Source organism: Notothenia rossii, assembly GCF_949606895.1.
Source record: "Notothenia rossii genome assembly, chromosome: 8".
NCBI lineage: Eukaryota > Metazoa > Chordata > Actinopteri > Perciformes > Nototheniidae > Notothenia > Notothenia rossii.
In genome coordinates, this window is record NC_136906.1 from 79579030 (window position 1) to 79606852 (window position 27823).

The following is a 27823-nucleotide window of genomic DNA, read 5'->3' on the forward strand; positions in this document are numbered from 1 at the left end:
ACGGTCATGAAGACAGTGAACTTCATTCGGGCGCGTGGCCTGAATCATCGTCAGTTCCAGCTGTTCTTGCAGGAGATGGGCTCGGAGCACGGAGACGTGCCGTACCATACAGAAGTAAGGTGGCTGAGTAGGAGCAAAGTCCTCAAACGATTTTTTGAGCTTAGGGAAGACATTGCTCTTTTCATGCAGAGTAAAGGAAAACCCTTGTCTGAACTGTCAGATCCAAACTGGCTGTGTGACTTTGCTATGTTGTGTGACATAACCGAACATCTCGCCCAACTGAATCAGAAGCTGCAGGGACGCAAACAAGTCATCACGCAGATGTCCGACACGATCACGGCTTTCCAGCGTAAACTTGACCTATGGATGTGCCAAGTGAAACAGGACAATCTTGCCCACTTTCCTGTTTCTCAGAGCATCTCAGCCTCATGTCCCGGTACTTTCTCATGTGCTCAGTTAGCTACCAAACTGAGCCTGTTGATGAATGAGTTTGATCGGCGATTCTCTGACTTCAGACCACAGCACTCTGGATTTGCCATCTTTGCTAGTCCTTTCACCACCGACGTGTGCACTGCACCCCAACAACTTCAGATGGAGTTAATAGAGCTTCAAAGCGATAGTGGCCTGAGAGCAAAGTTCCAGGATGTTACAATCCAGGACTTTTACCGTCTACTGCCCCCTGCTTTCATGCCACAGCTTCGACTTCATGCTGCCCGTGTTCTGTCTATGTTTGGGAGCACCTATCTGTGCGAACAGATGTTTTCAATAATGAATCTAAACAAAAACAAGCACAGATCACGCATCACTGACGACAACCTCCACGCTGTTCTACGGATTGCTACAGCACAGGACCTAAAACCAGACATTGACACACTGGCCACGGAAAAACGGTGTCAGACATCTGGTCAGAAAACACATTGGTAAGCATTTGAAAAAACCTAATAATATATAATAAAATGCAATTCAACCAAGAAGAACAATAGTTAAACTATGTGCAATGTAATGATTGTGTTTGCATTTTGTTTTGTGTTTGTTATTTACAGAACATGATCAATGGATGAGGATGGTGGAGAGGGGATCCACATGGTGTGTTCAAGGACAGGCAGCATCTCCTCATCAAAAACTAACCTAAAAACTTGACCAATATAGTTGTGGACTGAGACAACCCTTATTTTGTTATTTTGAGTTTATTACATATACTACTTTATATGTGTAGCAATGTATTTAGTGTTTGCAGGTTTTATGTGTTTCTGCAAACAAATGTTTACTGTAATCAAACCATCTCTCATGAGTTGGATGTATGCCCCCTGCAAGGCTGTGTGCAGCCATTTGTTTTTGTAAAATGCTACATCTGTCACACATGTTCTTAGCAGCTCACAATTGTTGGTTTTACAGTTATTTGTTATTTCAAGTTTTGAACAAAGTTAATGTCATAACTTGTGTTTGATGTTATTTTTCTTTATTTACTTGGATAGTTTGATCGTTGATTGATGGAGTAATATGGGTTTCATAACCTGACAAATTAAAAGGATTTATGTTATAATAACAGAGCAACAAGCAAACATATTTTTTACATCTATGCAAATATATATGTAATATTTGTAACTTGAATAAGTAATAAATTCAGTTATTTAACATTAAGGAGTAGTTACATTTATTTTACATTGCATTTAGTTACATTGCATTTAGTTACATTTATAAGTTACATCTGGCCCTTTGAGGGCAACGATTATGCTGATGTGGCCCTCGGTGAAAATGAGTTTGACACCCCTGCTGTAGAGGATTGGGCTACCAGTGCATCATTCCAGGCAGGTGTGGTGAATGTGCGTGCAATCAACGTCGTGAATGACTGTGCCGAGCGTGGAGTCAAACTCACATCAGACTTTGTGGCAGCAGCCAAGAGTGAGCAACATCTGCAGAATGTGCTTCAAGCAGTTGAGCATGACCGCTGTGAACAGCCCAATCTTCGCCGCTGCAAGCGCAAGCTGAACACAGTGAAGGACTAAACTAATGACATTGAATTGAATTGAATTGACTAGGACTACATTTTCAACCATTTTGCAGTGATGTTCAATACAAATGTCAACGTTTCTTCTTAAATAAACACATTTAGGTCCTTTCAAAAACATCTTCTCGATAACTATTTGTTGTATTTTTGAGAAATTGCCATGTTATGTTATCCATAAATGGGAGTTCTAAAAGCACCGAAAATGGCACTTTTTGGCAAAATGGCAAAATTTGACATGCTGCGTTGCGCCTCAAATAAACAACCCAATGTATGGTTTATATTTAACCCAGTGATATAGTTAATTTCAATCACTAGCTTGGGTCAAATAAACAACCCAATGTGTGGTTTATATTTAACCCAGTGATATAGTTAATTTCAATCACTAGCTTGGGTCAAATAAACAACCCAGCACATGGGTAAAAATTATCCAGCCCAGCACATGGGTTAAGACAACCCAGCGTGTGTTCTGTCCTATAGTGACTCAGCAGCTTGGTTATGATTGGGTTATTTTTTAACCCCGTAGTTTTAAGAGTGTACATAACAAGTTAGTTAGCTGTGGCTTTTATCCAAAGCAACTTGCATGCACTTCATTATAATAGACCTGCCTACTACATGAGAAATGTGGTTTGTGTCCTGCCTGTTGGCTGCAGGGTTTGGGATCTTTGACCTTTAAGAATAAGATTAGTAGATTAGCACAATACCTCCCTGCACTGTTAACCTTAAAACCCTCGAAAATACATCTGTCCCTGACATCAAGGGCCAAAGGCAGAAGCATTTTGTCAGAACTGAAACAAGGAATCTTTTTTTTTTCTTTAAAAAAAATGTATCTTTAATATATTTTTATTTTTTATGCATGCTTCTTAATTAATATTAAGCTGTTTTTGGCTATTTTCTGCTGTAACAAATGTACATGTTCCCTCTATGGGACGGATAAAGGCATTCTGATTCTGATTAAATATCATAGACTGCTAAATTAGTAATTTACTGGATGTGTTGGCTGCAGAGAGTGGGATTGCCCTTTGACCATCAGATTAATAGATAAGCACATTACCCGCCTCGGCTGTTTCCATATCATAAGCTCCAAAAGAAACAAGGAAGCTTTTTCTTTTGAAATCATGGGGCTATTGGATCTGTTTCTCCAGTCTTTCAGTTCCATCTCCCTGTTTGGAGCTCTGGTTGTCCTGCTGCTCGTCTACATTCTCTCCTCCTCCAGCTTCAGCTCCCAGGATGAAGGGAAGGGACCACCAGGTCCAAAACCACTTCCCCTACTTGGGAACCTGCTGCAGCTTGACCTCAAGAGACCCTACCACACATTTATGGAGGTGAGGAAATGATTGAGCTAATATTCATTTATTTAGGGGTGTTATGTTATATGTGCTCTGCAGATATCACATTGTTGGTCATCTGATTTATTTTTCTTAAAAAAATAATATGATGATGCCCTTGTTTTTTTTTTAGCTTTCCAAGAAATATGGATCAGTTTTCACAGTGCATTTGGGACCCCAAAAAGTGGTGATCCTGGCTGGATACAAAACTGTGAAGGAGGCACTTGTCAACTATGCAGATGAGTTTGGTGACAGACATTCAGTGGAAATAACAAAAGAAACTAGTGGAGGCCATGGTAAGGAACGTTTTCTTTTTTTAAATAACCTCCCTGTTGTGTTACATTTTTAGCAACGTTTTATTATTTTTGGTGCTGGATAACAGCGAATCAGGACGCAATCCACAATTGAAAACATTGAGCAAACATGGTCTGGCCATAATATTGGTTTTGTTTTAGGAATTGCACGGTCCAACGGTGAATCATGGAGAGAGATGAGGCGCTTTGCCATGACTAACCTCAGAAACTTTGGAATGGGCAAGAGGGCTAGTGAGGACAAAATCATTGAGGAATGCAACTACCTCATTGAAGTGTTCAAGAAATGTAAAGGTAAGTGTCTTATTAAAACCAACTGCATGATAAGCAACAGGTTAATAAAGTTTGTGGTTTTTATTTGTTTTACTTTTTACAGGAGAAGCTTTTGATACAACTCAACCCATATACCAGGCGGTGGCTAATATGATCTGCTCAATTGTTTACGGCAGGAGATTTGAATATGATGATGCAGAGTTTACATCAATGGTACATCGAGCAACCAGATATATCGAACTCCTGGGCTCCCCGTCAATACAGGTGCCATTTCTGCTGCTGTGTTTATTGTATCTCTATAACTCTGGCACAACAATTTCCTGCGGGATAAATAGAGTCCTATCTTATATTATTTCATTTATTATTTTGATCAAGCAGAGACATCCAGATGTGAGTTTAACATACATAATACGTGAATGTGGAGCAACTGATTCGAAGGTATCTTTTTTTTTTATACAAAAAAGGTGTTTAACCTGTTCCCATGGATCGGTAAATGGATTGCTGACAGAAAAGAACTTCACACGATAACTGCTGAGAACCAGAAACAGAATCAGCAGATGTTTAGTCGTTTGAAAGAGACCCTCAATCCACAGATGTGCAGAGGATTTGTGGACGCCTTTCTGCTCCGAAAGCAAAATCTGGAGGTTGGGAAGCATTTCATTACTTACAACGAACCATAAGTTCATAAACCTGTAATGGCTTTCTTTGCCTTCACCATTCCCAGGAAAAGTAGAGTTGTTTGTGTAAATGAATGAAATGCAAGTATTTGAACATTTAATCAGCAGCAGTAATAGTTATCCAGTTGTAACTAGTGAAAAATATTTATTAGAAATAATTATATGTAAAATATCGGAAATTATTTTTAAAGCTGGTGAGATTTTAATTTCCTGAAGTCAATAACTACATCAGTACTAGTCAGCCCTTTGATTAAATTATAAAAAGGCTTACAAACCCTCATATGCAACATGTCTAGGTTTTGGTTCAGATTTGTTTGAATAACTGATTATGTTTTTTGGCAGGAATCCGGGATCACAGAGAGTCACTTTCATGATAAAAACCTGATGCAGACGGTTCTTAATCTCTTTGTTGCTGGCACTGACACAACAGCAAATACACTGAGATGGGCACTATTATTTATGGCCAAGTATCCAAAAATACAAGGTAAGGAGCTTAGAATCCGATCAAACGTTGCATGCAACAGTCCAAGCAACAATATGTGCTTTACCAACACAAAGATCATCTCAATTAAAAAGAACATTCAATCTTTTAGACCAGGTCCAGGAAGAGCTGAGCAGGGTGGTAGGAAGTCGTCAAGCCCAGGTAGAGGACAGGAAGAGCCTGCCTTTCACTGATGCCGTCATCCATGAGACACAGAGACTGGGCAACATTGCCCCGATGGCACTTCCTCACAAAACAAGCAAAGACGTAACTTTCCAGGGTCACTTCATTAAGAAGGTCAGAATGAATGAAAAACGTAATTTAAAAAAAACAAGATTACTTGAGAGGATGAATCACATATGATTAATTAAAGCGGAGGACTCTCCTATGAATTAAATGAAACTAGACAGACGGCCTTAGGACTGCCTAAGCTAAAGTAAATGATAACCTTTAATCAAAGCAAATGCTAACATTTAATCAAACCCCCTGATTTAAATCATTAGGTAGTAGTTGTAAAATATGATAATAGCCAAATTCAGACTGAGCCCTATGGCTACGAAAGATCGCAGAAAGACCTGTTTCATCTTTGTACAAAGTACAGCCATTCCTGAGAGCAACTTCTATAGGAGCGAACAGTGCCCTTGCTCTAATGCTGTATTCAGTTCTCTTTAGACATCCATTGTTCAACCGGTTCTATCAATAGAATCCGCCCTCTATATATGACAGCATTGGAAATCATACCGTGTTTTGTCCACAGGGGACCACAGTGTTTCCTCTCCTGACATCCGTCCTGTATGATGAGAGTGAGTGGGAACACCCCCGCAGCTTTTATCCTGCTCACTTCTTGGACAAAGATGGGAAGTTCATCAAGCGAGATGCCTTCATGCCTTTTTCTGCAGGTTGGTGAATTTAGCCATCACTTCTTGATGTGCAATGACTTGCAGGCAACATGATCATATTCTCCTTCATTTCTTTTTCTTCAAGGTCGCAGGGCTTGTCCTGGAGAGAGTCTGGCCAGGATGGAGCTCTTCATCTTCTTCACCAGCCTCTTGCAACACTTTCGTTTTACTCCTGCTCCAGGAGTTTCGGAGGATGAATTGGATTTGACTCCAGGTGTAGGCGTCACCCTCAGCCCTTCACCTCATAAACTGTGTGCTGTTTCCTGCAAGTGAGCAGTGGGCTTGAAAATGCTGCTTAGTCCCAATGTCATGACTTTAAATCCATTTAATTCCAGAGTATTTTCTAATTGTACAACTTGATAGTTAATGTAGTAAAACAGCAGATAATATGTAAAACTTCATAAATGTAATCACAACAATTTTCACTTCCTCACTATATACCTGTAAATGCAGATCTGGCAAAGTACATGGTATTCTATACACCAACTAGTGTTTCTGGCTATCATGTCATTAAAATGTCAATTGTATTCATGTTAATCTTTGTCTGCATTTCTTTATAAATCATTGAGAAATTGATTCCACCAAAGTCAAAAACGTCATTGAAGTGTTTAAGAAATAAAGGGGTTGAGTACCTTATTAAAAAAATTCATTATGCGCCACATTTTGACAATGTTTAAGGTATTCATTTATTATCCCATTTCCACTTTTTACAAGAGAAGCTTAGAAAATAAACTACGCAGATTTGAATTGTATGGGTTTCATTGTTAATGGGCAAAAAATGTAATATAATGATCTAGAATGTACATAACTGGTAGAGGAGGAAGCAATCAGTTAATACAAAGTATTCATCCTAGAAAACCATAACCACAATAAACATCCACAATAAAGAAATAAATTAGTTCATGTTACTCCCGCTCATATACAAGATTCAGAGTTAACTGATGTGCTTCACTTGGTCTAGTATACTTTCTCACAATGCTATAGCATAGAACAACAAATAAAAACTCTTCATGTTAATTGATGGCTGACATTAACTCAATTGATTAATCATTGCATTAATGTTAATGTGCTATGTGAATTGCTGTTGTGTATAGCTCTTCTATAATCCTGTAACATTTGAGAAAGAACCGGTGTACCAAACCCAACAAAGTGTCAATGGTTTTTTAAACCAGCCCATTTTAGTAGGCCGGATTCATTACTTTCTTTTCCACCCATCTTCTACAATGTTTGGAAAGTGTTGAAGAGCAAAAATCAAAACCCAACAGACTGGGACAGAGGTATCTGTCAATATTATATACTTAACTTTATAATCCTGTTCTCCCATTCGGATCAAATGACATTTAAGATAACAAATATTTGTGTCTATTTTCTTTTGCCATGTTTCTGTATACTGTGCAATACTGAACTGTTTGCACGGGAAGTCCACTCTGTTCTTTCCTTGGGAATAATTAACTTTACCTTTCCATAAAACTCTACCCTTCCAATCACATGACATTAAGATGAGAACTCTCCAAACCAAAATTAAACAACAAAAGTAAACTCTGTTCAGAAAGGTACATAACAAGTTTGTTAGCTGATGCTCTTATCCAAAGCAACTGACATACACTTCAGTATAATAGACCTGCCTGCTACTTGAGCAATTTGGGGTTTGTTTCCTGCCCGATGGCACTTGATATGTTGGCTGCATGGATTGGGATTGTCTATTGACCATCGGATTAACAGCTACATTTTTTTTTTGACAAATCAAAAAGGTGATTCATTTGATGCCGATTGCTGCTTGTCATGTCATAGCTCTGAATGGCAAATATGACATGATTTGATCATTTCCATGTTTTTTGTTTTTGTTTAGCTCTCCAAGAAATATGGATCAGTTTTCACAGCGCATTTGGGATCCCAAAAAGTGGTGATCCTGGCTGGATACAAAACGGTGAAGGAGGCACTTGTCAACTATGCAGATGAGTTTGGTGACAGATATTCAATGCAAATAATACAAAAGAAACTAGTGAAGGGCATGGTAAGGAAAGTAAAAAAAAGTTTTGTAAAGTGCTTTTCAAAATAACCCCACTTTTCTGTTAAATCTTTTGCATAAGTTTATTGCTTTTGGTGCTGGATGCAGTACATCAGGACACAATACGCACTTGAAAACATTGAGCAAACATGGTCTGGCCATAATATTGATTTTGTCTTAGGGGTTATATGGGCCAACGGTGAATCATGGAGAGAGATGAGGCGCTTTGCCTTGAATAACCTCAGAGACTTTGGGATGGGCAAGAGGGCTTTTGAGGACAAAATAATTGAGGAATGCTATTTCCTCATTGACGTGTTAAAGAAATGTAAAGGTAAGTGTCTTATTAAAACCAACTGCATTATAAGAAACATGTTGCTTGTGGCCATTCCATTTATTTAAAAAATGTCTTTTAATAAATATTACACTTCAAGGTGTGATTTTAATTGACATAATACATGAATTGGGGCTTCTTTTAAAGATGTTTAACGTGTTCCCATGGATCGGTAAATGGATTAATAATAGTAACTTTATTTGTATAGCTACTTTCATACAGGGGATTGCAGTTCAAAGTGCAGTTCATCAGTAAGAAATAAGACATAAAATCAGTGTAAACAAGCAGCAAGAGCAAAGCATAAAGTGGGATAAAATAATAAAAAATAAAAACATGGAGAATAAAACAGAGAAATAGTGCAATGTTAATCACAGAGAATAGTGCAGTATAATAGTGTACAATCAGTAAAAATGCTTTGGTAAAGACATAGGCAACGTATTGGCTTCCCTAATATTGTTGGGTAACGTGTTCCACAGTTTTGGGGCGTAGTTTACAAAGGCTGCTTCACCAATCTTCTTATGACTCTTTCTGGTGACCTCTAATAGACCTGCATCTGAGGATTGCAGTGTTCTGGCGGGTGTGTAGTTTATTAGAGAGTCAGCAATGTAGCTGGGTCCTTGTCCATTTAGAGCTTTTTATGTGAGGAGAAGCACCTTAAAATCAATTCTAAAAGTTACAGGAAGCCAGTGTAGAGTAGCTAAGACAGGACTAATGTGTTCCCTCCTTTTGGTATTCGTTAGTAGTCTAGCTGTAGAGTTTTGAATGAGCTGGAGTCTTCCAATAGCTTTCTTGGGGAGACCAGTGAATAGTGCATTGCAGTAGTCTAGTCGGCTAGATATAAAAGCGTGAATTAGCTTCTCTGCATCATTTTGATTTATGAATGGTCGTACCTTCGCTATGTTTCTGAGATGAAAGAAAGCTATTTTGGTAACTTTGTTTAAATGGGCGTTGAAGTTCAAATCTGAGTCCAGGATGACACAGAGACTTGTCACCTCTGGTTTAATCCAAGTGGTTAAGCTTCCTAGATTATTTCATAGCATCTCTCTTTTTGATTTGGGGCCAACAAGTAGGACTTCAGTTTTGTCCTCATTCAATTTAAGAAAATTATCGTTCATTCATTTGTTTATTGCTGTCAGGCAGTTGGTAATGGAGTTTATGGCTGTCACATCATTTGGTTCAGCCAATATGTACAATTGTGTATCATCCACATAGCTGTGGAAATCTATACCATACTCTCTGATGATGTCGCCGAGCGGTAACATACAGAGAGAAAAGAGTAATGGACCTAAACAGCTCCCTTGTGCAACCCCGTAGCGGCTTCCATGTTTCTCTGATGTATGGACTCCTAGACTAATATAGAACATCCTTCCTCTGATATATGTTTTTGATCCAGTTCAACACGCAACCAGATAAACCAATAAGCTTTTCAAGTCGATTTATTAAGATGTTGTGATCAATAGTATCAAAAGCTGCACTGAGATCTAATAGGATAAGGATGGAGATTTTATTTGCATCAGAGTTGAGTCTGAGGTCACTAATTACCTTTGTGAGTGTAGTTTCCGTACTGTGGTATCTTCTGAAACCCGACTTCTAAGATGTTGTTTTTCTTTGATGACAGAAAGGAACTTCACACGATAATTGCTGAGAGCAAGAAACAGAATCAGCAGTTGTTTAGTCGTTTAAAAGAGACCTTCAATCCACAGATGTGCAGAGGATTTGTGGACGCCTTTCTGATCCGAAAGCAAAATGTTGAGGTTGGGAAGCATTTCATTACTTACCCCGTCTACACCTTTTCTGTGACCAGTTGAGTTGTTTGTGACAAATGAGGTAATGTAATTTGTTCTAACAGTTAACCACCAGCAGTAATAGACATTTTAGAAATCAGCCATTGCTTTCTGACTATAGAGATCCAAGCCAACATGTCCATAAGATAATTAAAAAAAGCAGTAATTCACATTTTTGACAATTGATTTTACCAGTGGAAATAAATATGTTTACATTACAGATTAGATAAATGGAAATCTGGATAGCAAAAAATTAAATGTGACTTGAAAGAAAATAATAATTATTGATTATTACTATTATATCAGATATCTGTTTTCCAGTTGTAACTACTGAAACATTTGTATTGAAACAACTATACGTAAAACGTCTCAAATGAATTTAAAGCTGGTAAAATTTGAATTTAGGTAATTTCCTGTAGTCAAAAATGTAGTTATAGACATTTTAATATTGTGAGTCATAAATACGCATGGCAATTTGGGCCATATATCAGAAATGAAGATGGCAATGTTGGCCAATGACCAAAAATGGTTTGTTGATATTTCGACATATTAAAAATGAAGATGTTGATGATGATGGGTTGGTCAACATTCTTTGTTCGACATGTTACATTTGTATTGTGATATGTTTTTTTAAGTGAAAGAGGAAATTACTGTCTTCATATCAAAGGTGATTTACAGATATCCTGATTAACATTCGGACATTTTGAGAAGTAATTTACAATAGAGATGACTACATCAGTACTAGTCAGCCCTTTGATTAAATGATTAAAAAAGCTGGCCAACTACTACCTCAACAAAACAAAAAATGCCCTCCTAAGTAACACGTCAAAGGTTTGATTCAGATTTGTTTGAATAACTGAATTATCTTTACTCGCAGAAATCCGGAATCACAGACAGTCACTTCCATGATAAAAACCTGATACAGACGGTTCTTAATCTCTTTACTGCTGGCACTGACACAACAGCAACTACACTGTGATGGGCACTACTATATATGGCCAAGAATCCAAAAATACAAGGTAAGACTGGAAGCGACGATGGAGGGCTCGTCTGAGGACGACCTAGAGAGAGCTTAGAATCCTGACAATTTTCAAAAACAGTCCAGGAAACAATATGTGCTCATCAACTAAAGAAAATAATCTTAATGGACACAAACATCTGGTCTTCCAGAACAGGTCCAGGAGGAGCTAAGCAAGGTTAAAGGAGGTCGTCAAGTGCAGGTTGAGGACAGGCATCACCTGCACTTCACAAATGCCGTCATCCACGAAATCCAGCGACTGGCTAACATCGTCCCCATGGCACTTCCTCACAAAATGAGCCAAGACATCACTTTCCAGGGTCACTTCATTAAGAAGGTTGGATAAAATAAAACACCTAAAGAACCCTAGATGACTTGGAAGAATGAATCCTACATAATTCAAAATGGGGGTGCTGAGTTAAGTGGCTTGTCACTAAATGAAAATACTGTATATTGTCCACAGGGGACCACAGTGTATCCTCTCTTGACATCCGTCCTGTGTGATGAGACTGAGTGGGAACACCCCAGCAGCTTTTATCCTGCTCACTTCCTGGACAAAGATGGGAAGTTTGTCAAGCGAGATGCCTTCTTGCCTTTTTCAGCAGGTTTGTGAATTTAGCCATCACTCCTCAATATTCACTTATTTTGCAGACGAGTTGAAAATATTCCTTTTGTTTTCCCTCACAGGTCGCAGGCAGTGTCCTGGGGAGAGTCTGGCAAGAATGGAGATTTTCCTCTTCTTTACCAGCCTCTTGCAGCACTTTCGTTTCACTCCTCCTCCAGGAGTTTCAGAGGATGAATTGGATCTGACTCCAATAGTGAGCTTTGCCGTAAGCCCGTCGCCTCATAAACTGTGTGCTGTTCCTGTTGTGTGAGCTTTACAATGCTGCTTTGCTAACAGTCAATGGTGCGAGTTGGTTCAAGATTTAACATTTTGAGTTATACATCATTATATTAAATGTAATGATAAAGTAGGCCAAGATAAGATTTTCAATATCGATGATGTAATTTAAATTAATAGACATTTTTCTCTTTAGTTTTGAATGTCAAGCGTCACTACTTAAGCAGCTTCAACCAAATAATTGTCTTTATTACTAATAAAGCTCACTGATGTGCTCATCTTAATGTCTCATGATAAAAGAGACTCCACTGCCAACAACAAGGAATAATAGTGAAGTTAAAGCTTAACAGTATCCCAAAGGAACAAGTTAACCTCAATACCTTTCAGGTCCAATGCAATGATCTGTAAACTTCCCTATAACTGGATTATTCTATCCCCTTGGAATGTTTTAAATATTAACTATCTATGCTACCATTTTAAGAGCTTAACCGTCCCGGTCAAAGTTTTTCTCTAATATGTTTGAGCATTGGTACTCTTTTTTAAGACAAAACAAAAACAATGAGCATATCAAATATATAAACTTTTCTTTCAAATTCCGGGAGTACAGGAGAAATTGTAAAGGACGCAATTTCCAAGGGGATGATGAGGTTTTTTTTATGTTAAATCTAAAGAAATACCTATAATTTATCCTTGACTTTTTTTGTCACACAATGATTAACACGCTTTATAGCGACAGTAGGAAACAAACAAAGTCGCTGAGAGGCTGAGGCCGGGCCTGTTTGATATTGTGTGACACGCTACAAAAAAGTACTTGCTGAAATCAAAAACTCTGTTGCAAAATAATGTAGTTTAATGAAAACTGGGATAATCAACTTATACTCCTTGGACATGTACATTGTTATACTAATCGAAGAAATCATTTCAACTTGCGGTCAAATAAAAAGTACAACGGCCCTGTGTCACCCTCTCTTCCACCCACACCTCACGCAGGCGAACGGGATTATAATGAGTGCCGCCCATGTCCATGTGACCCAAGCCAACAAATCAATAGAGATCAAACAAATATCTTATATTGACTGGTGGCTTTAAAATATTACTTTTCACTTTCAAAGCCCTCAACAACCTTGCCCCCCCCCCTACCTCTGTGACCTCATCCAACGTCACACCCCCACCCGTCGCCACAGGTCTCCTGAAGCTAACCTACTGCAGCCCATCAGGACAAAGCTCCGGACCTGGGGTGACAGGGCCTTCGCAGCAGCCCCCCCCCCCCCCCACACACACACACTCTGGAACTCCCTCCCCAGCCACGTCAGATCCGCCATCACTCTCACATCATTCAAACAATCCCTCAAAACTCACCTTTTCACTCTTGCCTTCATCTCCTAATCAACTAACCCCTTGCCCTTATTCCTCCTACCTTAGCACTTTCTACTTTTGTTGTTATTTTGTTTTACTTGCTTGTATGCACTTTGAGCACCAGGAAAAGCGCTTTATAAATGTAATGTATTATTATTATTATATTAAAACATAAAGGATTACTAAACATGTTTCATGGCTCCTACACGCTTAGTGGAAAAAACGTTTCCACTAATTAAGTAAGCCACTTGGTTAGATAAAGCTAAAGATCATGGTTTAGCTTAAAACAAGAACTTTTTATAATAATTATATTATTAAAGTAATGGAGATAAATATAAGTTCTTGGTTGACTAATAGTTTTACACGGAACATCAAACTCCTCCGTGAAAGTCCGGTGTTTGTTGCTTTGATTAAAACCTTGATTGTGAAAGATCAAAAACTGATTTAGACATAGACAAAAAAGGGTCCTTCAAAACGGGGTTTCAAAAGAGCGGTTATGTTTTTTATGAAACCTTATTTTTAGGAGACCAGAAAGCTTCAATTAAATGTGCTATTATTATAGGGTGCAGAACATCATGCTGAATCTGTGTATCTGTAAATGCTGTATCTCACACAGAAGATTGACAATAAAGTTGACTTTGAATTGATGCTAGAAGCTTCTTTTTCCCAGTCTAACATTAACTTCAGCTATTTGGACATTTTCGTTGTTGTCCATCTTGAAGCCTTGGTTAAAAATCAACCCTGACCTGGCAGAGCTCAGCAGGGCTTTATAATTGATAATGTTTATTTATGATCGCTGGATATGTTGATAGGTAACTGCTTGCTAACACAGTAGCATAATAACTTTGTTTGATGATTTTTGGGAGAAATTATGCCACCTGGTGGGCTGAAACAAATTAAATCGTGCATTTGAAAGTCTTAGAACTAATGCAGTGATGAAAAATGATGTAAAAGTCTCAAATAAAAAAAGAATAAAATATTTAGCAGCCTGACTTGACGAGACAAATGAATTAATGACCGTATGTCAAGGCTTAAGTGCTCTATAACAGTTTGTGTTATTAAAAACTAGAAAAAGTAATTTATTTATACATGGTTAGAAAAGAGTGGTCAAAATAAATGTTTTGTATCAAAAAGGAAGCGAAACCGTGGTAACAGTTACCATGTTAAAGCTATATTAGGGAAGGTACAGGGTATGCTCTGACTGAATAAATTGAATGTCTCTGCAGATGTCATAAAAAGATTTTATATTCTGGGAGCTGGGGAAAATTTGTAATCCTTTCCTAAAAGAATATGTAATTGCCATGAGCCATTGAATAATACACACAGGTAATCATTTTCAAGGGTTTGCAAAATCAGGGCAAATGAGCTTGTGTGAGTGAATACTTGAAGACCTCAACCTTGTTTCTATCAAATCTGTACGTTCAGTGAACACAATGGGAATTGTTTTTTTTTCTTTCCTTATTAGAGAGATTTCTTGGGTCTGACTACCTGTCTCTTCTCAGTTGAGAGTTGTATTAGGGTACAGGTATCCAAACTTTATCACAAGTTAGCTATTGAAGAATTGTCGTAACTTAGAAATGTCCTTAGTTAGGAATCCTACATTTGGATGCCATAATCCTGAATAAAAAAACTTGTCAAATGAAAGCCAGAAAGGTGAGCAACAATTAAGGTTAAGGTCTGTAAACATTGTAAAGTATGATCAAAAGGCTACTGTGTAGACCTGCTCTTTATGAAAAGTGCCTTGAGATAGATTCTATGACTGTTTAACGCTATATAAATACAATTGAACTGAAAACAGCATTTCAGTGTAAAATTTGGTCCACACGTTTGCAACGTTGCGAAGTTGGTTTCATTTTGGCTGAAAGATGCGTGATCATTTTCAGGTACTCATATATATGCATATTGATCCTAATGTAGCACCTTATCTTTTGGACAAATCAAAGAGGTGATTCATTTCATTCTGATTGCTGCTTTTCATGTCATAGCTGTTAATTTTCTTTTGCCATGTTTCTGTGTACTGTGCCAATACCGAGCTGATCGCACGGGCAGTCCACTCTGTAGCAACCTAGAAAATAATGGATCTGCTGCAGTAAAGAAGGCATGCCCTCCCTCATCCCTCCCCCAAACCCAACACAGTGTCAATGGACTCTAAATGGGTCAAAGTTTTGAAGAGCCAATATCCAATACCAACAGACTGGGACAGAGGAATCTGTCAATAAAAGACTTAACTTTATTGTTCCATTAAACTCTCCCCTTCGGATCACATGACATTGAAGATAAGAAATCTGTAAGCCAATCAAACAATAAAAGTACACTCTTTCTAAAAGGTATAGTACAAGTTAGTTAGCTGATGCTTTTATCCAAAGCAATTTACATACATTTCTTTACAAAAAAATTATCTTTAATATATATATTTTTTTATGCATGCTTCTTAGTTAATATTAAGCTGTCTTTGGCTCTTTTCTGCTGTAACAAATGTACATGTTCTCTTTGTGGGATGGATAAAGGCATTCTGATTCTGATTAAATATCATAGACATGCCTGCTAAATGAGTAATTTAATGTTTGTGTCCTGCCCAATGGCACTGGATTTGTTGGCTGCAGGGAGTGGGATTGCCCTTTGACCATCAGATTAGTAGATAAGCACATTACCCGCCTCGGCTGTTTCCATATCATAAGCTCCAAAAGAAACAAGGAAGCTTTTTCTTTTGAAATCATGGGGCTATTGGATCTGTTTCTCCAGTCTTTCAGTTCCATCTCCCTGTTTGGAGCTCTGGTTGTCTTGCTGCTCGTCTACATTCTCTCCTCCTCCAGCTTCAGCTCCCAGGATGAAGGGAAGGGACCACCAGGTCCAAAACCACTTCCCCTACTTGGGAACCTGCTGCAGCTTGACCTCAAGAGACCCTACCACACATTTATGGAGGTGAGGAAATGATTGAGCTAATATTCATTTATTTAGGTGTGTTATGTTATATGTGCTCTGCAGATATCACATTGTTGGTCTTCTGATTTATTTTTCTTTAAAAAACTAATATGATGATGCCCTTGTTTTTTTTTAGCTTTCCAAGAAATATGGATCAGTTTTCACAGTGCATTTGGGACCCCAAAAGGTGGTGATCCTGGCTGGATACAAAACTGTGAAGGAGGCACTTGTCAACTATGCAGATGAGTTTGGTGACAGATATTCAATGCAAATAACAAAAGAAACTAGTGGAGGCCATGGTAAGGAACGTTTTCTTTTTTTAAATAACCTCCCTGTTGTGTTACGTTTTTAGCAACAGCGACTCAGGATGCAATCCACAATTGAAAACATTGAGCAAACATGGTCCGGCCATAATATTGGTTTTACTGTAGGACTTGCATGGTCCAACGGTGAATCATGGAGAGAGATGAGGCGCTTTACCTTGACTAACCTCAGAGACTTTGGGATGGGCAAGAGGGCTAGTGAGGACAAAATCATTGAGGAATGCACCTACCTCATTGACGTGTTCAAGAAATGTAAAGGTAAGTGTCTTATTAAAACCAACTGCATAAGCAACAGGTTAACAAAGTTTGTGGTTTTTATTTGTTTTATTTTTTACAGGAGAAGCTTTTGATACAACTCAACCCATATACCAGGCGGTGGCTAATATGATCTGCTCAATTGTTTATGGCAGGAGATTTGAATATGATGATGCAGAGTTTACATCACTGGTACATCGAGCAAACAGATATATTGAACTCCTGGGCTCCCCGTCAATACAGGTGCCATTTATGCCTCTGTGTTTATTGTATCTTTGTAACTCTGGCACAACAATTTCCTGTGGGATAACTAAAGTCCTATCTTTTTATATTTCATTTATTATTTTTGATCGAGCTTAGACTTTCAGATTTGATTTTAATATACCGTAATTTTCGGACTATAAGGCGCACCTGAAAATAAGCCGCAGCAGCGGCATACCACTCCCGGTTCCACTTTTACTTTTGCACGCTACCTGTCTCACTCTTTTCCGGCCTCCAGCTTTTCCTGCTGGAACCCGCCGCTTAAAGGTGGGGGTCCGAGGACCGGCCATAGAGCCCATAGAGTTAAAGGTGGTGGCCGTTAGCTGTAAAAATCCATAGATTAGCCGCACCGTTATATAAGCCGCAGTGTCGAAAAATGGGGGAAAAGGCGCGGCTTAAAGTCCGAAAATTAGGGTAAATAGAGGAATGTGGGGCAACTGATTTGAAGGTTGTTTTTTTTTTTTTTTTTAAGGTGTTTAACATGTTCCCATGGATCGGTAAATGGATTGCTGATCGAAAGGAAGTTCACACGATAATTGCTGAGAGCAAGAAACGTAATCAGCAGTTGTTTAGTCGTTTGAAAGAGACCTTCAATCCACAGATGTGCAGAGGATTTGTGGACGCCTTTCTGCTCCGAAAGCAAAATCTGGAGGTTGGGAAGCATTTCATTACTTACCCCGTCTGCACCTTTTCCGTGACCAGTTGAGTTGTTAGTGACAAAGGATGAAATGCAATTAGTTCTAACAGTTAATCACCAGCAGTAATAGCAATTTTAGAAATCAGCAATTGCTTTCTGACTATAGAAATCCAAGCCAACATGTCCATAAGATAATCTGGACAAGCAGTAATTCAAATTGATTAACATTTTTAGATGTAATTTACAATAGAGATGACATCAGTACTAGTCAGCCCTTTGATTAAATAATAAAAAGGCTTGCCAAACTACTACCTCAACAAAACAAAAAATGCCCTCCTATGTAACACGTCAAAGGGTTGATTCAGATTTGTTTGAATACCTGACTTATCTTTACTTGCAGGATTCCGGAATCACAAACAGTCACTTCCATGATAAAAACCTGATACAGACAGTTCTTAATCTCTTTACTGCTGGCACTGACACAACAGCAACTACACTGAGATGGGCACTACTATATATGGCCAAGTATCCAAAAATACAAGGTAAGGAGCTTAGAATCCTCACAATTTTCAAAAACAGTCCAGGAAACAATATGTGCTCATCAACTAAAGAAAATCATCTTAATGGACACAAACATCTGGTCTTCCAGAACAGGTCCAGGAGGAGCTAAGCAAGGTTAAAGGAGGTCGTCAAGTGCAGGTTGAGGACAGGCATCACCTGCACTTCACAAATGCCGTCATCCACGAAATCCAGCGACTGGCTAACATCGTCCCCATGGCACTTCCTCACAAAATGAGCCAAGACATCACTTTCCAGGGTCACTTCATTAAGAAGGTTGGATAAAATAAAACCCCTAAAGAACCCGAGATGACTTGGAAGAATGAATCCTACATAATTGAAAATGGGGGTGCTGAGTTAAGTGGCTTGTCACTAAATGAAAATACTGTATATTGTCCACAGGGGACCACAGTGTATCCTCTCTTGACATCCATCCTGTGTGATGAGACTGAGTGGGAACACCCCAGCAGCTTTTATCCTGCTCACTTCCTGGACAAAGATGGGAAGTTTGTCAAGCGAGAGGCCTTCTTGCCTTTTTCAGCAGGTTTGTGAATTTAGCCATCACTCCTCAATATTCACTTATTTTGCAGATGAGTTGAAAATATTCCTTTTGTTTTCCCTCACAGGTCGCAGGCAGTGTCCTGGGGAGAGTCTGGCAAGAATGGAGATTTTCCTCTTCTTTACCAGCCTCTTGCAGCACTTTCGTTTCACTCCTCCTCCAGGAGTTTCAGAGGATGAATTGGATCTGACTCCAATAGTGAGCTTTGCCGTTAGCCCGTCGCCTCATAAACTGTGTGCTGTTCCTGTTGTGTGAGCTTTACAATGCTGTTTTTCTAACAGTCAATGGTGCGAGTTGGTTCAAGATTTAACATTTTGAGTTGTACATCATTATATTAAATGTAGTGATAAAGTAGGCCAAGATCAGATTTTCAATATCGATGACGTAATTTAAATTAATAGACGTATTTCTATTTAGTTGCTAATGTCACTGCTTTTAGCAGTTTCACCCAGAATATCATTTTCTTTATTACTAATAAAACTCACTGATATGCTCCTTTTACTATCCCATTATGACAAATAGACTTCAATGCCAACAACAATGTATAATAGCGAAGTTAAAGCTTAACAGTATGCAACTTAACCTTGATATGTTTCAGGTCCAATGTAATGATTTGCAAACTGCCCTATAACTGGATTTACTACATTCCAAAAGGAACTCTCCTGGATTATGATCACAGTTTCATACGGTCTCCTCTGTGAAAGTCCAATGTTTGTTTAACCAACCTATGCAAACGACCTCCCTACGGAGACAGCACTTACTTTGTTTAAAACCCTGTTTGTGAAAATCAAAAACAGATGTTATCCGGGACAAAACATATATGGAACATTATTTTTAGCAGAGCAGGCAGCTTCAATTAAAATTGCTATTACTGTAGAAAGCAGAACATCATGCTGAATCTGTGCATTTGTGAATGCTGTATCTCATACAGAAGATTGACAATAAAGTTGATTTTGACTTGATGCTAGAGGCTCCTCTGTCCCAGTTTAACATTCACTTTGGCTATCTGGATATGTTTGTGTTGGTCCATCTTGAACCCTTGGTTAAAAATAAACCCTGACCTGGCAGAGCTCAGCAGGGCTTTATCATGTATATGTTGATCTTTGTTCGCTGGATGTGTGGATAAGTAACTGCTTGCTAACACAGTAGCATAACAACTTTGAAAGTTTATCATATTGGAGGTTTGTTGCTAAATTCTGCCACCTTGTGGGCTGAAGAAATTAAATCATGCACCTGAAAGTCTTAGAGCTAATCATTGTACTACTTAGCCGTTTACTCACCTTCTGTATTGTATGTATTTGATGAGAACAGCAGCAATGACGACCAGCACTACCAAACCCCCTAATGATGATGTAGGTCTCATCAAGAGGGGGATCTGTGGTTGAAGTCATGTGTGTAGTCAGCCTCTATCGGCACATTGTGCTCATCAACAAACTGGCAGGTTCACCTCCTGTTGGTGCGACTCTAACGCTTTAGTTCCTGGTTCATCCACCCAGCGGATGCTGCTCCGTTGAGAAGGACCAAGACCTGTGTGTCTCACCATGGAGCAGTTTAATGCGACTTCACTGTCTCTCCTGCATCATGTGGAGATGGAGAGACTGAAACAAGATATGTAATCGCTTAAAACGTGGTTTAACAACATGTTAGTCATCTTCCAGGATGATCCTGGCAAGTTTCTTTCCTTCTTCTGTCATCAATATTTTTCTTTGTTTGAAGGTGAACTGAACCAAATGGAATCAAGACCTCTGTGTTTTTCAAGAAAAAACAAGGAAAATATTACTGGAGATGATGCCCGTCCACTCCATCTACACTTGCTTCCTCAAACTTGATGGTGTGACGGAGACTTTCGTTAATCGTCCTCAAAATGTGCTAAAAGTAGAATTCCCATTTGATAATATCAATGACTGTTCATGGAAATTACTCACTTGTCAGAACACTTAGGTATGGACAGATATCCTGATTAGAGTGTGTCCGCTCCCTGGTTTAGTGACCAACATCCTCTGCAGTGACGTTGGTCATGACCAAAGAGCAGTTAGTGTTCAAACTTAGACTGGCAGCTCAGGGAGGCTCTTCTGAACATTTTCGTTCTCTAACAGTCAAAGATTCTGATAGATCTTGGTTGTAAAACCCAACGGTTGAGCATGAGGTTTCAGGGAATGATGCGGTGTCACAGTGTAGAATCTTGTCCAACTCTTCTATAGACAGAAGTGCATTTTCCACTAATGCCTGATAGAAAATAAATAAGACATCACGTGTGAAATAATCTGCAAGAAGATGTCCATTTTCTTTGTTATGGAACTTTGGGAACTATTCATGTCTTACCTCGACTGTTGAATCTATACTAAAGAATCACACATTTGATCATAATAACAAGTTTGACACAGATCTGTACATATTATGTAATTCTGTGAGAGTAATATGTTGTACTCTATGTATAAACTGACTTCATGCATTTAAAATATATTTGAATATTCTTTCACATTACTGATTGTGAAAAAAATACTTTTGTGTCTTGTCTCACACAACATTTGGCTTATTTTCCAAGCTTATTAAAAGGTGCCACTAAAACAGGAAATTATGTCTGGTTCCTGTTATTAATTAAAACTCAAGTTTAAATAAGGGAAAAAAAGAGACTTACCTTGAAACTGAAGTACCAAAATGAGAGTACATGCAAGTAAAATGTTGCGTCCATTCTGTCAGACGTTTATTCTCTGCTACAAATATGCGATGATGCCGTTTCCTCTCAGTGGTTAGCTTATTGAGAAAAATGTCTTGTCCACCATACTGCTTGACGTACAGTAAGTCTAAGAGAGTAACACTTACCTTGCCCTTTAAACAGACAGCACACAACAGCCAAAAAAGATCTTGGACAGGCCTAAACACCATTAGGCCTGTCCAACCTTTTGCATAAAGTTAAAATAAAAACACCAACATAACATTGTAAGAAACATGAACTACAGCTGAAGATGATGGGAATGCAATTAGTTATGCAGGTATTTAGTCAATATTTTTATATTGGACTACCTTTTTAACCAAGTATTGTGGCAGATCAAAGTTAACACAATTAATTCTAAGAGAAAGACAAAGGTGTGTAAAAGGTGAGACATGTCAGTCGAAAATGCTCACACCTGAATACACTCTATATCAGGGGTGTCAAACTCAAGGCCCGGGGGCCAAATCCGGCCCGTGACTTCATTTTCTGTGGCCCCACAAGAGCTTGCAAAGAATATTATGTCTATTATACGGTTACATGATGATTTACAGAAGCACGTTGCCCATAAACTACATGTCCCACAATACATCTCAAATTATACTTTTTCTCAGAGTTTGACTTTTTTTCTTCTAAATATGTCTATTTTCTTAGAATGTGCCCTTTTCTCCGAATTTCACTCTTTTTTTTAAATGTTACTCTTTTTTTTATATGTCAGTTCCTTTTTTTCCAGAATTTGGCTTTTCTTTTTAAATCATTTTTGTGACATTCTCACTAAAGAGACTTGCAATTATTTGCCCCAGACTTCTGCTTTCAAAGGTGGTTAATTATGAAGTGATTACCTGATAATAATCCAATGCAGAGGCAATAATGTAATATAATACATTATTTTATATATATATTTATATATGTATTTTTATATAGTCTTAAAGTTACAACCGGCCCTTTGAGTGCAGCCCTAATGTTGATGTGGCCCACGATTACATTGAGTTTGACACCCCTGCTCTATATCTTTGTAGCTTCAAATCCAGTCTCTATTGGATTCCAATGTAAAATAAAGAGGAGACAAATCCAAACTAAACTCAACAGCCGTGCATGGCATGAAAGATCACTGCACATTTTGAGTCCATGTTACTGTAGCTTCATCAGAATAAATGTATTCAACACTGCACAGCGCATATTATGGAAGCTTTATAAGAAGATGAAAACAGCACAGCCACAGTGCATATGCAGTAGCTTCATCTGAATATATAAGCGCATATTACACCAGAATATATAAAGTCCATAAAACAGCCTCAGCGCACATTACAGCAGTTTTTAACTATGTCTATTTAATGGAGACATATCCTAAATATATCTTGTTGTACATGCTACCTGCTTCTTTCTGAGGCAGTGTCTCTACCATCTTAGGTAAGAAGACTTCCAGGAAATGAAATAAGTCCTGAAACACTCCTGTCTTGTTGCCAACTACTATATACAAACACACACAGAAAACACTTGTGCATAATACACTAGCTTCACACAAATGTGAAAATAGCCCAGCAAGGTGCATAGCTTCATTTGAATATATAAACAGTACTGGATGGCATGTATTAGAGTAGCTTCAACACAATACAAAAGACCACTGAACAGAATAGATGTACACATCTATTCAGCATCTGTACATCATCTGTACAGCTAAAGTGCACATTACAGTAGCTTCATTTAATAAAATAGCAGTCACTTTGGATATTACTGTGGCTTCGTCATAACAAATATAAGCACTGGTTGCAGCAGCTTTATCAGAATATATGCGCGCGTGTAAGCACTACACGGCCACACTGCACACACACACACACACACACACACACACACACACACACACACACACACACACACACACACACACACACACACACACACACACACACACACACACACACACACACACACACACACACACACACACACACACACACACACACACACACACACACACACACACACACACACTGAACCACTTACCTGCTGCCCCGCTTCTCCTAACTGCTTCCATTGCCTCCGGTTTTCCACTAGCTGGGGCTTCTTGTTGTTTAGTCGTCTGTTTCTGCCACAGATCCGTTTCAATGTGCATGTCTGATCTTCTGCATGTTCCTCTTGTTTGTCTCCATCTTCATATTGTAGCTCTTCCTCGTGCAAGCACTCACGCGCTTACGTTAGCACGGTTAGCACAGTGCTACTGTGGTGGAAAGTTGTAAGAAGTTATTTTCGCGCACTTTCTCCCCTCAGTCAACGGTGTTTCCCTTGTTTTTGTTTCTCGACTTTTCTCTTGTTTGGCGCATTAATTCAAATTTTCACCGCTAAAAACATTTACGCGCGCTTAATCTCCGTCCTGATTCCGCCCTAACTTGACCTCACTCTGGCCTCACTTCACTTGACCCCAGGGCATCATGGGAAACATTTATTTATTAGTCTTATTTAATTTTTTCCTCAAGAAAAAATAGGTACATTTACAGGGTGTCCGCGGGGTCTTAAAAAGTATTAAAAGTTGATAAATCAATTTAGCGAAAATTAAGACTATTAAAAAGTATTAAACGGCATTTTCCAAGGTATTAAGAAGGTCCACAGCAACGACAACATGAAACACCCTTTAATTTACTGAAACGACATGTCGGGAAACCCCCCAAGGCGGCCCCATGCATAGCGAGCCGTAAAATGCTGCTTATTATTTTAAGTTTCGTTGCCTTGCTCCGCTCTGTGTGTGTGTGTGTGGGGGGGGGGAATAAACGACTACGGTAACGGGTCCCAAGGTGGGTAGACCGTCATACGCAACGCTCTGGGGGTCCAACGGCTCCGTGTTTAAGCCCTATATGATCATTTTCTGATAACGATGAAAGAGCCCGCCTCCCTCTCCCCACTTCTCCTGCTGCTGCTGGGCTGTCAGAAGAGGGGGAGGAAAAGAGAGGCAGTCACCGTTTATTAAATATTATTATATTATTATACAGAGAACAGAGTCGTTATCAATTTGTTTTAAAGCTCAATAAATAACAAAGAAGACCTCTGACCGGCACTTTTCTAATTTTGTACGGAAGATTTAAACTTTAACGGACATGTTGACCGGCGGAACATTTTTTTTACGGAAACTCTGCAACACGGTCCCCTCGTTCCTTGGAAGAGGCGGAGAGGTGGGTGTTTTTCATCTGCTGGTGGAGTACCTGAGAGATATACAGCAGGAGAACACGCCGTCCACCGCGGAGAATAAACAGAAGGGCAACCATGGCAACCATGCTCCGGGGTCTTCTTCGCTGCTTTTGGTGTATTTTGTTAAGGCAGCAGCGCCACTTACAGGCCTGACGTATGTACTACAGCATTTCCAGCATTTCCAGCGGTCTAGTGTGAACGGACACATTAATGAATCGAATGCGTGTGAACGGAAGACTTTTTTGCGTTTGCGTATGCGTTTTACCGTATGCGTCCTCGTGGGGCCGGGGTCTAAGCCAAACTATATCCGATCACAGAGATTTGCTATTTTAAAGTAAAGTCAACACATATCGACCCTAATATAGTCTATATTAAGAACGAGAAAAGTCTTAACATATATATCGGTTTTTGTAAACATATGACAAATGTGTGAGGGTGATGACGTCAGAGCATCGTCCTATGTGCCAGGGCTTAGCCCCGGACAGCCCCAGCCCAATTTAACCCCTGGGTATTTGTGAGGGAGCTCCTATATGGCATTACCCCGCTGAAGCTCACCAAAGTTTAATATATTTCATAGTTCAAAGTTTTATCAATTGTTTTGTTTATTGGTCAAATACTGGTTTCTAATGGTTTCTGAGGAGTTTTACTGGAATGAAAGAGCACAGAATACAGAAGCAACAAAGCAGCATACTGCATTAAACCTGACCTTCACAGAGAGGTTGAAGTTCATGTGGAAAGGAGGCTTCAGTAGTCTGTCTGCACTCTGTTTAGTTGTGCTATCTTACAATCAATATAGTAAATGTGAGGTAAAGTGTGTAGCCAATGTAACCGGTTAGAACTCAAAGTTGCGATGAGGTCTTAAAATGTATGGAAAGGGTCTTAAAAAAGGTCTTAAAAGGTATTACATTTGACCTCAGGATTCCTGCATATACCCTGATTTACAGTATGTACACACAAACTGTCCATACCAATGGTTCATATGAAAAGTAAAAAATATATATATAGAAGAAAATTGATGCAAAATAAAACAAGTAATGCATTCATAAAATAATGTGTCAAATATATTGTTTAAAATTACCTTTTTACACATGACGTTTTTTATCATGACGATTTACTGTAACAGTTATCATTCAAAATTTCCAATCGCCAATAATAAAAACATTCAGAAATATATATTAATTACAATAATAATCATATTATAAATATTTGTATTATTATCATTGTAATTAGTATTGTTTGTTTATTTTAATATCATTATTCGTATTGTTGTTGTTGAGTAAACATGGTTTAAGGGCATTTTAAGCCACATTTAAATTGTTCAAACAGCATTTAAAGAGCCTTGCATTTTAAACTATGATATATTAATCTGAACATGGAGCTGCTTGCAGAATTTAAAGTGCATACATTTATATTTCGCCTCTTTAATAAAGTCAAATGCAGGCTTTTTGTGCAGAAAGTCTCAAATGTTTTCAAGAAAAGTATGATTTATGATAATTTAAGGGAAGAATTAAAGGTGGGGTATGTAATTTATTTCAGAAACACTTGTTGTCATATTCCATGGAGTGCTCTTTACATCCCTATAGCAATGAATATATTAAATGCTTTGACAATAAATACATATAAAAATGTCATCTGTGGAAGCCGTGGCGCTGTAAAAAGCACGACCAATCATCTGAGCAGGCCCGGCTAAAATAACTGGATGGACTACCTGCCTGTCAGCCTTCCATCTGTGCACAAACTTATCTCGTGCCCTCATTGGTCATGTGTATTTACAAATTCTAGCGCACTCGAGCTGGCAGGTAGTCCATTGCTGCATTTGATACTATCGACCATGATATCCTATTGCAAAGACTAGAGCACTTAGTTGGCATACAGGGAACTGCTTTAGGCTGGTTTTTAGGTCCTATCCAGCGCCATATAGACTGAGAGTTACGTCATCTCCGTTCACTCCAATGGACCACTTTTTTACAGCAATGGCGGATCGTGGAGCCTCTCAATCGTTCCCCGGAAGTTAGCGCCAAGGCTAGCAGAGCTGTAGAGTTGCAGCATAATAGACAGTTCGTGAAGGACTTTTAAAGGTAAGAAGAAGTTTAAAGATTTATATTGCGGATATTATCAGTACATCTGATTCAAATTAACATGTGCATTAAAGGATGTCAGTTTACGTTTACAGATAACAGATTAAAGTAGGATACCATACACAGTACCATACACTATACCATAGTGGTTGAATACACAGTATTAGAAAAAACTTTATACTTACTGGACATGTTATACTCATTACATACTGTATATAAAATATGACCAAGAATGTGAGACAACTTTATAGAAATTCATATCACATCTGTTACTGATGCCATTTGTCATACTTTGTTATACTCACAAATAATAAAGTTCCATAACTTCAGTTGGGAAAAAAGACCACACCTTATCTCCCCAAGGCAATTTCCCATCCAATAGTTTTTCACACTAATCCTAATATTATCACTTAATATTAGCAAATTCTATTTTATTTTTTAAAACATATTGATGTAAATACATACACATATCGATTTGTTGTATAAATATTGCAAATCAAAACCTTTATTCACTAATAATTACCAAAAATCGTAGTTTTATCTCCTGTTATCAATGCATTCACATTGCCCGCCATGAACTTCCGGGGAACGATCCTCGTCTACATGAACCACGTGACGATAACCGTTTTTGGACTTCCGTTGTCGTAACTCTTCTATCTATATGGCGCTGGTCCTATCTATCTGAACGCTCTCAGTTTGTACGTGTCAACGATGAATCTTCCACGCAAACCAAAGTTAGCCATGGAGTGCCACAGGGCTCAGTGCTCGGACCTATTTTGTTCACATTATATATGCTTCCGTTAGGCAATATTATAAGGAATCATTCTGTAAACTTTCATTGTTATGCGGATGATACTCAACTATATTTATCAATCAAGCCTGATGAAATTAATCATCTAAATAAAATTCAAGACTGCCTCAAGGACTTAAAAACGTGGATGACCTTACATTTTTTTATGTTAAACACGACCAAAACTGAAGTTATTGTACTTCGCCCGAAGAATCTACGAAACAAATTATCTAAAGAT

The 27823-nt window shown here is 38.5% G+C and overlaps 2 protein-coding genes across 5 annotated transcripts in view; one reads left to right on the forward strand and one right to left on the reverse strand.

Annotated features, from left to right (window-relative positions):
• The window catches only part of LOC307014982 (uncharacterized protein), a 77904-nt gene extending 53792 nt beyond the window's left edge, over positions 1-24112 (reverse strand). The window contains exon 1 of the mRNA XM_079643290.1: positions 23542-24112. Within this exon, the coding sequence (XP_079499416.1) occupies positions 23542-23650 (109 nt within the window). The 5' untranslated portion in view covers positions 23651-24112. The remainder of the gene's footprint in view (positions 1-23541) is intronic.
• LOC307014977 (cytochrome P450 2K1-like) lies at positions 2739-19789 on the forward strand. 4 transcript variants are annotated; one of them, XM_079643264.1, is made up of 19 exons: positions 2739-2795; positions 3095-3330; positions 3467-3629; positions 3789-3938; positions 4021-4181; positions 4382-4561; positions 4937-5078; positions 11268-11452; positions 11579-11720; positions 11803-11945; positions 16055-16234; positions 16371-16533; positions 16666-16815; positions 16895-17055; positions 17546-17725; positions 18111-18252; positions 18360-18544; positions 18671-18812; positions 18895-19789. In XM_079643264.1, the coding sequence occupies exons 2-19, from the start codon at positions 3124-3126 to the stop codon at positions 19080-19082; spliced, it is 2964 nt and encodes a 987-aa protein (XP_079499390.1). In that variant the 5' UTR covers positions 2739-2795; positions 3095-3123; the 3' UTR covers positions 19083-19789. The 4 variants fall into 4 exon arrangements, with proteins under 4 accessions (XP_079499390.1, XP_079499392.1, XP_079499389.1 ...); XM_079643263.1 differs by lacking the exon at positions 2739-2795 and having other exon boundaries at positions 3012-3330; XM_079643265.1 differs by lacking the exons at positions 2739-2795; positions 16055-16234 and having other exon boundaries at positions 3012-3330.
• Positions 24113-27823: the final 3711 nt, after the last annotated feature.

Coding starts and splice junctions, on each gene's coding strand:
- LOC307014977 (XM_079643264.1), top strand. CDS start 3,124: ATGGGGCTATTGGATCTGTTTCTCCAGTCTTTCAGTTCCATCTCCCTG. Junction 3,630..3,788: donor AGAAACTAGTGGAGGCCATG/GTAAGGAACGTT, acceptor GTTTTGTTTTAG/GAATTGCACGGTCCAACGGT. Junction 16,816..16,894: donor CGTGTTCAAGAAATGTAAAG/GTAAGTGTCTTA, acceptor TATTTTTTACAG/GAGAAGCTTTTGATACAACT.